At 39.4% G+C, this 12500-nt stretch overlaps 1 protein-coding gene across 1 annotated transcript in view; it reads left to right on the top strand.

Annotated features, from left to right (window-relative positions):
- The first annotated feature begins 1914 nt into the window (after window positions 1-1914).
- The window catches only part of LOC137997118 (PC3-like endoprotease variant B), a 25038-nt gene continuing 14452 nt past the window's right edge, over window positions 1915-12500 (top strand). Inside the window, exons 1-8 of the mRNA XM_068842904.1 lie at window positions 1915-2248; window positions 4142-4246; window positions 5404-5493; window positions 7177-7323; window positions 7940-8013; window positions 9491-9579; window positions 10681-10853; window positions 12241-12462. Coding sequence (XP_068699005.1) covers window positions 1955-2248; window positions 4142-4246; window positions 5404-5493; window positions 7177-7323; window positions 7940-8013; window positions 9491-9579; window positions 10681-10853; window positions 12241-12462 — 1194 coding nt within the window. The 5' untranslated portion in view covers window positions 1915-1954. The remainder of the gene's footprint in view (window positions 2249-4141; window positions 4247-5403; window positions 5494-7176; window positions 7324-7939; window positions 8014-9490; window positions 9580-10680; window positions 10854-12240; window positions 12463-12500) is intronic.

Raw genomic sequence — 12500 nt, forward strand, 5'->3', positions numbered from 1 at the left:
AATTTTCTTTAGTGGTCCGATTGTCCACCACGCCTTCTTTCACCTAGTTCCTTGACGCTGTTGTGTTTCAAATGCTATTTTCTGGCCTACTACACACGCCGAAAGATAAAAAGACAACGCTGGTTCCAGACAAACTGGAAACAGCGTTGTATGGTAGGACATTCGTTTTTCCCCTTTTGGTAAATTGTTGGATATGTCTATAATCACAAAGAGATGAAAGCTTTTCGTGACTTCTGATTGGATGGTGTGGCGCGCTGAAGGATGTCAATCATTTTGAAGTGAGAACACTTGTGGTGCAAGCTGGTATCATCGTAATTGTTTTAAGTTCAAGTGAATGTTGAAAGTAACTGATTCGTTTTCAATTGGGTGTCGTAACAAATACCAAAGCAATTACTTCGACCATCTCAGCCGGTGCAAACGGCGCAATGAACCAATCAAAATTCGAATTAACTTCATGTAAATTGCTCAAAGCGCGGGAAAAATCGCGCGTGCGAGTTGCGATTTGTTTTGGTTTTCCTTCTCATTGGTTGATAAACTGCCGGGAGATTTTTAAACCAATCACAAAGCGTAGCAATTGAAATCGCGTGATTACTTTCGACAGTCATTCGAAGACTGCTCTAACAACAAACGAGTTGATTAAAGGGGAATTAATCACCGCAAGAAAGATTTGTGAGCGGACGTTTCGAGCGTTAGTCCTTTGTCAGCGTGAATTAACGGGAATTGTTCGCTGTTAGTGGTTATCATCTCTCTGATAGTACACCCGCTGTGATTGGCTAAATTAGCTGGCCGTATTCTACAGTACGGCCCTCTGTACGGTCCGCTAAATTTAAAATTTCGATAAAACATTATCCAGCAAGTTTTTCATGTCGTTTCTGTTACATAAACTTGTTAAACTGTTTGAATCTTGCAAGCAACTATTTCAAACAGCCAAGAAGATTTACTTTTTCGGATTTTGACACGGCAATCTTGTAGGTTCCTTGCCCGCGCGCCGGATTAACCTCAGGGATACAATAAATATCTTACTAACCTCGTTTTCTTGGTCAATACTGTAAGTTATGGATCCTTGTTTTTTTCCCTTTGATTTATGGCCCGCGCGCTGCGTGCTTGGCCCATAAATGAACGGGAAAATACTCGGTCTGTAACTTACAGTTCGAACCTCGAGCTCGGTTAGTAAGAGGTATATATAGGGTATGGAGGTGCTTTGCCATTGGTGGAACCATGGTGACATGAATACACGAATAAATAGACTGACGATGAAAAGCGTTCACTGATTCTTTAGGGATTGACAGTGCCTACTTGAAATATAAAGTTTGTTCGTTTTTTGTCCAGTCAAAAACATGTATATCTTAATTAAAGTGGCAAGCGAAAAAGACCATTCACATCATGATGCACTTCGATGGATTACAAATCCGCTACGAAGATGGAGATTTGAGATGTTCTTGTGATTTGCTAATTTGGAGAGACAACTTATCACTTTTAGAGAAATATGTGAATCAAAGTGACCAAATTTGTTACGTTTTTCTTGTGTGAACTCTTTTTCTCCTCAAATCTCTTCTACAAATAAGCTGTTTACCCGGCACTTTGGAAATTACAACCAGCTCGATATAAATTTGCCGAAACTTTTGCCAGATCAATTCTTGATGTCGTTGCACCCAAAACTCTTACTCTCGCTGTTGAAACCGAAAAACCTCCAAATCGCCTTGAGGCAAGAGAGTTTTTCTTTCCTTAAACTCATGCAGAGACTTTCAAAGTGGTTTCCGGTACAGTTTTTTGTTGAGCGTGAGGAAAACGAACAGTAGAATTCAGCGAAGCGTTTGCCCGAACACAACCCACAACCTGCTGCCTGCCATGATTTGTTATGTGCATCAGACTGCTTAAGTAGGTGGACCGTTCATGAATTTATTCAACAAATTTAGCCTCGATTTCTATAACTATTTTGCCAAAAAAGTAAAAAATGAAACTAGTGCGATGGCATTTTTACATCACGTTGTTTTTTCTGTCCTCGGAAATCGCCGTCCTTCTTGGGAAACCTCCGCGGAGATTACGTAAACACGGAAAACAGACTCCAAAATCGGCGCCGAAGCTTACGCGCCGAGAATGGGAACAACTTCATAAATTTGAGGATGCGCTTAAGAGTGAAAATGGCGAGCTCATGTTTACGAATTCCTGGGCTGTTCAACTTGATCCCGCGGAAATTAAAGTTGCGGATAGGATTGCTAAAAAACATGGATTTATAAACTATGGTCAGGTATGCAAGGTGGTAATCTTTATGTTATTGGCCTGCGGGTGCTCTGGCTTGAAGATTTAAACACCAATAATCCAGATTGCTTGTAGTATTTGGGCATCTCCTTAAGTTAAGGCTGCGCTTTGCTGTCAAGCCATAACCTGCATTGTCTTCGGCGCCATTTGTGTAAAAATCCGGTAGTGGTCCTATGATTATTACACAAAATGCGCCGTTGCTAATGATACAACTGGTGGTAATTAACCGCCGGAGATTTTAAAACTCGCGAAATTGTTTGATTGTTTTTCACTTAATTGACGTCTTTCTGAGCCGATAGCAAAGCCAGTGAATACAGACAATTTTGCAATCATTTTGATACTCCTTTGCAATGGATGTAAGAATCCAGAAATAATGTAATGCCATTTGTAAATTGACGACCTCTTCACAGAAAGAATTGCTTCAAAGCGGATGTTATTTGTGATCATGTTGTTTAGAAAAATAAAGTAAGAGTTTACAACAACTCTTTCAGGAGGGCTTTGGCACTGCGAGACTGAAACACGATTTTCATCGTCCCTGTCTCGTCCGACCTAATTTAGTTTCCTTTTGCTGAGTGCTGTAACGTTTCTCAGATGTAAAGTTGCTGACACAAAACAAAAGAACAAAATAATGGTTTCCATTCAATCAAATTTGTTTATATTTCGAGTGAGTCAATCACGTCAAAACAAATTGTAGTTTTCTTTAATTCATTCCAGGCTCTTGCATGGTTTGGAGTTTTCAAGTCTCTACATACGAAGCCTTGTGATACATTCACTGACAAGAAAACTCGATTCTGATTGGACAAGAGCAGCAAAATTTTATCCCAAAGTGTACTCTGTCGAGTCAGTAGGCGGGTTCATACTTAAGTTCTACCTTAAACGTGAACGAGGTTAATTTGAGTTGAATTGTCTTACTTTTTGTAACCTTAGAAACGAGGTATCTTGAGAAAAGCCGAAGGACGATCTCAAGTCTAGTTTTATTCTCCTGGATTGCGTACTTGAACAGATCAAAACACGTATATAGGGCGCTTAGCCATCGAGTAAGTCTCAAGTTGACTTGAGGTCTGTTGTACGGAAGGCCTATAGTGGACCCCAGTAGAATTCCTCAGTATGAGCTCGCCTATTAAATTACTTTGGCAACCAAGTCCTTGCTGCTAAGAGCGGCTAAAGGAAATAAAAATGGCAAGCAGTATTTTGATAAAAACGACGTGGAAAACCTAAAGCAAAAAATCTAAAACTGCCCTTGAGTCTTACCGAGATTGGAGATCTAAATCAGCTTTAAAAATGACAGAAATATACATTTTGAAGCAGCCTGGTTTTACGCCGGTTTTAAAGTAAACGCCGGCCAACAGACCAAGTTAGAATTTACTGCCGAAGGCCCCGGGAGGGGGGGGGGGGGGGGGGTTAGTGGTGGGAAAGTATTCCTAGAAATATTGGGTGCGTCACGCTTCTTGAAACCCTTATCCTATTTCAGACCAAATTAAAGTGTACGATATTCCCTACCCTACTTTCACACCTGACGAAAACTTTGATACGCTATTTCAAACCTATTTTAGCTGTTACAATTTGAGAAGGGCTTTTTTTGACGGTCTTATCGCCTAACGATGAAAACGTAGCTTCTAAAAATCATACCCATTTCAAGACTTGCGTGCACAAACCATACCCGATTTCAGACCAAAACGGCTAAAAAACCATACCCTTTGGGGCTACATATAGCCCATATAAGGGGGTACAACCCCGGGGCCGAAGGCCTTAAATAATGGAAATCATAGTAAAGTAAGTACAAAAATGAGATACATGATCTGTTAAGTATAATCAGTTAACAATTGCATTGATCACAAGAAAAAAAAAACGTGATTGCCGTAATTGTCGTTTTTTTTTTCAGGTTGGATCTCTTAATGGTTATTATCATTTTAAACATGAAAGTACAGGATTAAGACAGAAGAGGTATATTCACGAAAAGACAAGGCTCCTGTTATCTGAGGATGAGGTGATATTTTTTATTAATAATAAGAAAAAACGTTTCGAAAACAAAAGGTTATTTTTCTTGTTTAAACAAAACTAACGACTGAAAATTTTCGATTACAACTGGTTGTGAGAGTCTGACTTTGTGTCCAGCAGACATCATACAGGTCTTTACAACAGTAGCAGCAGCAGCAACATCACTGTGTTTACGTAATCGTAAACACAATAATGTACGTTGCTGCTGCTACTATGATGTCTGCTGGACACAAAGTCAGATTCTCACAACCCGTTGTGGCTCAATTTATAATAGACCATATTCGTATTCTCAGTATTGGACTGGAACTAGCTTGCAATGGAGGCTCATGCGGGGGAATATATTAAAAAGTATTTGCATTTGAAAAGATTCCCCCGCATTAGCCTCCATTGCATGCTAGTTCCAGTCCAATACTGAGAATACGAATATGGTCTATTGCCTTTTGGGGGAGCAGGTGTGGCACAGGTCACCCACCTCCCACCAATTTACTATGTGGCCCGGGTTCAAGCGTCTTATACACCTTTATATTCCAAAATGGCCGCTGATTTATGCCCATACAAATTGGCCCTTGTTGCCTCGTTCAAGATAAAATATTCTTTTGAATTTTATTCTTAAGAACGAGGTATCAAGGGCTAATTTGAATAAAAACAGAAGAATATTTAAATGACGGCCATTTTGGAAAAAGGTGTATATATGTGGGTTGATTTTGTTGGTTATCTACTTTCCCCCGCGAGGTTTTTCTCCGGGTACTTTGGTTTTCGCCTCTCTACAAAAACCAATGTTTGATCTGGTTTGAGTTAAATAGAAGAAACGATGGCAGCGCGCAAGAGCTGAACCTCGCTAAAATATCCAGATTAAAGCTCTTCAGTTGTGAGCTCGCCACCTTCCCCTCCCACTTCCCTTTTCACCTTCCCCTTCACCCTCCGCCCGAAAGAAGAAAAAAGAAACGGCACCCTTAGCATATCTCTATTATAGTTCCATGATATCAAACCAATGACGCCAGGCTTTTCGAGTCAATGGGTGTGCTAGCATGACGCATGACTGAACGAGTGGATGCTGTTAACAGACTAATCCAGCTTACATTGTCGTGGCTAGAAGCTTAGTCATTAAGTGCCAAGAAATCAAGCGCCATTGCTTATTTCCTGTAGGTAGTGTGGGCGGAACACCAGCACGTTTTGGAAAGAAAGAGGAAGGATGGTATACCAAGTGATCCCAAATTCAGAGACCAGTGGTACCTTGTGAGTGTAAAATCTCCGCAATTTCTGCTTTACTTTCAAATTTTCTGCTTGGTTTTCTGGCTCTTCTTTCTTACCCCGAAGGGTTGGGGATTGACGAATGAGTTGTGTTAATTTAAAGAAGAGCTTCGCAATGAGCAGACAGTCACACGTGCGAGAAAGGTGCTCAGAACTCAAAACTATGGTACCGCTTTGCGGAAGGAAGTCAATTCTGGCAGATGAATATAAAAGTCAAAAATTGCTCATGAACGTTTTAACGTTAGCGTTCCATACATGAACAGCCGTAGGGCTTTGAAATGCGACCAATGTGAACGGCACCGTTGATCACAACTCAGGCCTCATTAACCAACAGGGAGCTTAAAATACGAGACGGTTCCGAGCCACGGACGGAGACCGAAAGTGAACATTTCTGCGCATGCCCGAATAGTAGTCTCTTTGAGATTTTTAAACCAATCGTATTTGATCATGAAAAGATACTTAGCAATATAAATGTGGTAGTTTAAGACCAGTTGCAAAGTGAAACAACTCATATCCGCCGGGCTGCCGTTCGTGGCTCAAAAAACGCCTTGTGCTTTAGTTCGAACAATTTTCTTGCATAGGTTAAATCAATTAATTATAATTAATTAACTAATTAAGGAAGTAATTATTCTAATATTTAATTAATGAAGTAGGTTATGCTGTAAGACATTTTACCTTAGATTATTTCAAGTTGTAGGTAAATTATTTTTTTGGACTTTTAGGTAAATTAGATTTTTATCTATAGATTGTTATTCTACTATTTTTATTTGCAATCGTAGTTGTTACACACTTCTCCATGGGAGAGCACTTCTTTGTGAAATGCACTCCGTGGTGAAATAAGCTTTTGATTTAGTTTAGCTCCCTAATAATGCGTTAACTTGTAGCAAGGTCAACGTCATAGAACAATGTACCGAGCCTCCTGTTTGGGCATTACGTTGAGAAAGTTGGCCTCGAAAACAAAAAAAAAAAAGATATTTTGAGCGTCGATCTCTCGCCTAGGGGTGTAAATTTCGGATTTTGGTCTCCCTTAGGGTGTTCTGAGCATAACGCTATCATGTGCAAACCATATGTATCCGTGATGGTCTCGATCGTTTAGAGTTGCACAAACAGAAACATAAAAATATATCTTAAATATGTTCTTAATATGGTCTCTTTTAGGGGTCAAAAAAAGCCTGGCAACGCATCCCTGCCCCTTCATATGCAAAGTTCCCCCGAGGTACTTTTTAAGTTTAGAGAAGCCTGATGAAAAGTCCAGGTTTGAAAAAGCTAATTTTCCAAAAGAAGGAGATACGGAAGTCTCTTCAACTGAAAATTTACTTATTCGCTCATACAAAAATTGAATTCTTGAAATGTCAGCTTTGGTACTCGACATTCTTGACGATATTTGCTGGCAGTTTAATTTATTAACCAGGGACCGGTTGCTCGAAGCCTGGTTAGCGTTAACCAGCGTTAAATACCATGGAAACGTACAGGTTTTGATACCTCTTAACTAACGGTTAGCGCTAACCAAGGAAATTAACGGGGGAGTGCAAGTTTCTATCGATTTTAGTCTCATTTCGTGACTGCCATATCACTTCAAGCTCAGCATCACGATTTTTTCAAAAACCTCATCTGTAAGTTAAAGTTGCTTTATTTTATTTTAACTGTGCTGTTTCATTCATCCCCTAGTTAAATCAGGGACAGTCCACTGGACCAGCGGGTGTAGACGTCGATGTCATGCCAGTGTGGCGGCAAGGCATAACGGGAAGGGGTGTGGTCGTTAGCATTCTTGATGACGGAGTGGATCACACACATCCTGATCTCAGAGATAACTTTGTAAGTCAAACTACAGCTAATGACTATACGTTGTCTTCCTGACCTAATCTCTCCAGCTTCAAGTGAATCGAACAACAACGAGGTGAAATACACGAATACGTTGAAGAAGAATCGGAACGTTTGGAAACATTGTTGCTCGACAGGTGTTTAGTACACCTGGCAAAGTTTCTTGAAACTTGTCACGCTTTCGATCATTGAAGGTCACAGGAATCTTCAATCGGCTGCTGATGACAAAACACGTTGCTGAACAAGGTGAAAGAGGTTACATTGTATAAAAACCATAGCATTGCAACGTTGCGAGAAGCCTTCCTTGGTGCATTGTAAAAACATTATCCGAAATACGAGTTGTTAGGATTGTTATAGGGGATATCTTTTCTTATAGTTTGTGTTGCAACGAAATCATAGATACGTTGCTAGAAAAAAGTGCCTTGTACCATCCCAAAATTAGTGCTATTTAATCATAAAATAACACATCCATGCTCTTAGACATAAAATGCAACAACCAGTGGTTAATAAGCGGACCGGGTAGTCTTTTCTTCATAAACTCAATCCTGATGTCACCCACAGGATTCTATATTTAAGGTATGTTAATAAACAGTAATTTTCTTTTGCGTAGGATCAAAAAGCGAGTTATGATTTCAATGATATGGACGCTGACCCAAAGCCAAGAGATAGCGATCCAGATAATTGGTTTGTATCTTATAATCTCGTGTCATTTTGTGGTATTTTTAAAGTTTTTACCGCGCTTGGGTTTTGCTTTTATGCTTACTGAACATAAGTGACATGTAGAAGAATTGTTCTTTTACACAGCAGCCCTTCCCCAGGTTGCCTGAGGAAGAAGGGGGGGGGGGGGGGGGGGTAGGGTCACTTGCTGATGCATCATTGAGGTCTTTCTGACGACCGCCTGTCGTAATCCCTCCGCACTGCTTTAATTTGTTTCTGGCTCTAAATCTAAGTCCACCACTTTCTGTTATTGTGTGTCTTTAATTGCTCCTGTCTCTTCTTCGCTTTCCTTGCCCTGAGCCTAGGACCGGGAGCTTTTAATCCTCTCACCGTGTCCTTACCATGTCGTGATTTCCAGAAGTTTACGTAATTACATGCACGACGATTTCAATAGAGCGGTTTTCAATTGAGTGTCGAAAGTAATTAGCGAATTACTTTGGTTTTGCTTTACTTCACCCAGTGATTGGTTCAAAGTTCTCGCGCTATTTTTTCAACCAATCAGAAGTGAAACCAAAAACAATCGTGGCTCGCGCTTGCACATTTTCCCGCGCTTTGACTCGGCTACGTGTAATTACTTCGAGTTTTGATTGATTTACTGGATTGTCTCCGTCCTTTTTGATTGGCCAAAGTAATTGCTTTGGTTTTGGTTTTACGACACTGGATTGAAACTCGCTCTAAGCACACAAAATGTCCCCGCCTTGCTCTTCATCACTCGCGTCTGGGAATACAGCATAATTAACGTCACAAAGTGTCCCTTGAACTCTGATCGTCAAGTAAAGATGAACAGATGCTTTTATCGTCACAAAAAAAAAATGCGCTAACCCTTACAGCTACCTTACCGCTAGAAAGAGACAGAAAATGCTCAAACTTAAAAGGGACATTTCTTGTTGGATAGCAAAATTTGGCTTAAATCTAATTGCATGCATTTCTTGACATTAGCCGATGTTGTCAAGGTATTTTCACAAACCGAGCTTTCCTGTAAGAATTTTGGTTCGCGTTCATTACTTATGTAAGGACTGACTGGGTAGCACGATCGCCGTGAGAAACCGTCTTGCGATAAAGTTATACAAACGGTGTTCTTTTTGATAAAACGACGTTGTAGTTGGTCATAGGCGGGGCTGTTTCTTGAAGGATAGTTTGGTCTTAAGATTCATGTCTGTACAACTTTAACAGGTGTTTATTTGTTTAATGGCTTGCCTGAGTATGTTTCGGGATCATCGCAGTTACCTGAAATTTCTCTTTCACGCTAACATTAGCTAGAAACGGAATATCCGCGGTTGAAAATTTAATAATAACTCATATACCATGATGGATAAGCCAATCAAAACTCTAGAACTGCATTTTACAATGACCAACTTTTTAATAAATACATTTATTTCATGCCTTTGAACTAAAAAGCGAAAGAATAATTTTTAATCACGTGATTATTATTTTTGCCCTCTAGTCATGGTACACGTTGTGCTGGAGAGGTGGCAGCGGTTGCTAACAACAGTGTATGCGGAGTGGGTGTGGCGTATGATGCTAATATTGGGGGTAGGACTCGATATTATAATCTTTGTTTGAGGATTTAATTGAGATGGTTCCTTTGGCTAGGATTCTTAAATCTGTTACGTTCACTACTAGTTTGTCTCAATTTGCTTCAAGACTCTCCGAGGGGAGTGGCCGACAATTAACTCGTTCGTTCATTTCTTCGTTTATGTATTCATTAATTTATTTGAGTATTAATGTAATTACTAGTCGAAAGCGAGAAATGGTCTTCGCTCTTATCTGGACAATTTTACTAGTAAACAATGTTCTCTTGTAGACACCTGAAACACTAGGGACCTTCAGATTCTAGGACGAGAACGACTGCGGGTACCAAATTTTCTCGTAGAAAAACATTGAGCGCGCACAAACCATCGTCATTTTGGCGGGAAAAACGTGTTACCGTCGTCATTTTATTACGAGGTTTTGCAAAAATGTCGTCGTGTCAAGACATGTCAACAACACGGTAGCAGTTTTGGCATTTTTCGATCAGCGAAAAGGCCCAGGTAACAGCAATAAGAATAACTGAGCAACCTATACTGCTAACAAAGAGTAAGATTAATCGTACGGGGTATAAATCTTCTTAGTATTTTCACTAAAAACAACAGTCAAAACTCGTACTTGTTCTCGTCCTCGTCCTAGAATCTGAAGGTCCCTATTCAATTGGCGCCGACGGGATTCGAACACATGACCTTTGCAATGCGGTGCAATGCTCTACCAATTGAGCTATGAAGTCACACAGTTGGCGGAGTTGGTAGCAAGCCAAACAATTGAAATAATTAGGCAGTGCTCATCACACCAAACTGATTTGTGTTCAATGTAAGACCAAGGATACGAGGCTAATCGGTTAAACCGCGCAATTTTACTATTAGCAAATGGAAACTATGCATATAGAGGTCAGTTTCCTTAATTTTAGCAACTATCAACTCCAGTTACAACAATGATTCGTCGTCAATCTAAAGTCAAGCATTGCTAACTTAAAAAAAGTCTACCTTTAAATGTTCTTAGGAACTAGGTGGCACAAGTGAAGGAGATTGGGTCGCCTTTCATCGAAGCAGAAAAGTGATATCAATTAAATGCAAACACAGAAGTTCGTCTTATATGTTTTAGGTGTGAGAATGCTGGACGGTCAAGCGACTGACGTGTTGGAAGGAAGTTCACTGAGTTTTCAGTCCGAATACATCGACATTTACAGCAACTGCTGGGGTCCCAAAGATGACGGCAAAACATTTGGCAAACCCGGCAAGCTTGCCCAAGAGGCGCTTATGCAAGGGGCTTTGAAGGTAAATTCGAGGATTACAATGAACAAAGAACAAATGACTTGGAACGTAAAAGTCACTACATAATTAGTATCTTCTGAGTATCGGCTTTTCATTTTCAATAGTTACAACAGCCTATTTCTCCACGTATTGTGAACTCGACCTTGCAGTCAATTAAATGTCATTAACTGTTTTTAAACATGCATCATTAAAAGTTTCGTGTGAAGTTGCAAAAAAAGTGTACCTCGTCTTGCGGTAGAGCAAGTTGTTCTTAACTGTTTAGTGCAGTTTTGCGCAAAGTTAACTGTGCTTTAACGACTAAAACTAATGCTATACTTTCGTTATCGAAGGAACCATATTAGTGAACTTAGGGAATTTTTTATCGACTAAAGGTAAGGAAGAAAAAAAAATGAAAATAGACAGGTTAGTTTTTTTGTTTGTTTGGGAGGTAGGTAGGCAGGTACTTTATTTATCCACGTTGCACTAATGAGTTCTAGATCCGAGTAACGATAAAATATGAGTTGTACAAACATAACATTAACAAGACTAATTACATAATGAATATTTAAAAATAGAGTAAAATGATATTTAACGATCTAGAAGTACGAATAAGTTAAGAAGTACATAGATTGCAGCAGCACTGAGCGTCGGTAGTTAGATTAACTTCACGTAGTACATTTTTGAAGATGCCAATAGAGGAAGCTCATCTTACTCGGTCTGGTAGATTGCTCCATATTAAGCGTGATGAGATATAACAAAAGGACCTATGAATAAAATTCGAGGTACAGATAGGTTGATTGAGTTTATAATATTCCTTAAGTGTTTTCTATAAAATCTCATGTGTGAGCTAGTTTAACCCAGTAAAGACTTAGAAAAACAAGTAAAGATTTAGAAAGGAGAAAAAAACAAGTTATGATAAAAATTAGCGAAAATAAATAACGATGTTTCCAAGTCAACCTGACGTCATTTTCAAGTCAAGGAGTTATTGTTCATGTAGACTTAATTTACATTTTTTCGAAGCGTCAAATTTAACTTGCTTAGCTATTTATTTTCAAGTAAATTGTAACTTTCATACGTGTTAACGATTTAAGAATGCCAACGCTTCCCAAAAAATTATAAATTAAGTGCATTTAAAGAACAATTCTTTGCGTTGAAAATGAAGCCAGGGTGACTTCGAAACATCGTCATTTATTTCTAGATTGATTTTTCCCGCGAAACCAGACCTTTCCAGCTAATCACAAGTCTTGCATGAGAAATTAGTAGCCATGCGATTGAGAATGGTCATCCGTGTAGGCCAAATCTTATTTGAAAACTCTTGATCTTTGAAAACGCCGTTATATAGACCTTGTATTGGAGTTGTAGCCTTCTGATTATGGTTTCCTGTCTTAGACTAAATATTTTACACTTGTAGGGTCGAGGAGGTAAAGGTAATATCTATGTTTGGGCGACCGGTAATGGTGGTCTAACAGATGACGACTGCAACTGTGATGGTTACACTACTAGTATTTACACGATTTCAGTTGGATGCATTGGTGATCATGGATTATCAGCCTACTACACTGAACTGTGCTCTTCCACTTTAGCTGTAACTTTCAATGGAGGTTCGCACAGAGAAAAGGAAGAGAATAAAATGGTAAGAAAAAATAGACGTTGGTTGACTAGTTTTCAATT

The sequence above is a fragment of the Montipora foliosa genome, chromosome 3 (assembly GCF_036669935.1).
Source record: "Montipora foliosa isolate CH-2021 chromosome 3, ASM3666993v2, whole genome shotgun sequence".
NCBI lineage: Eukaryota > Metazoa > Cnidaria > Anthozoa > Scleractinia > Acroporidae > Montipora > Montipora foliosa.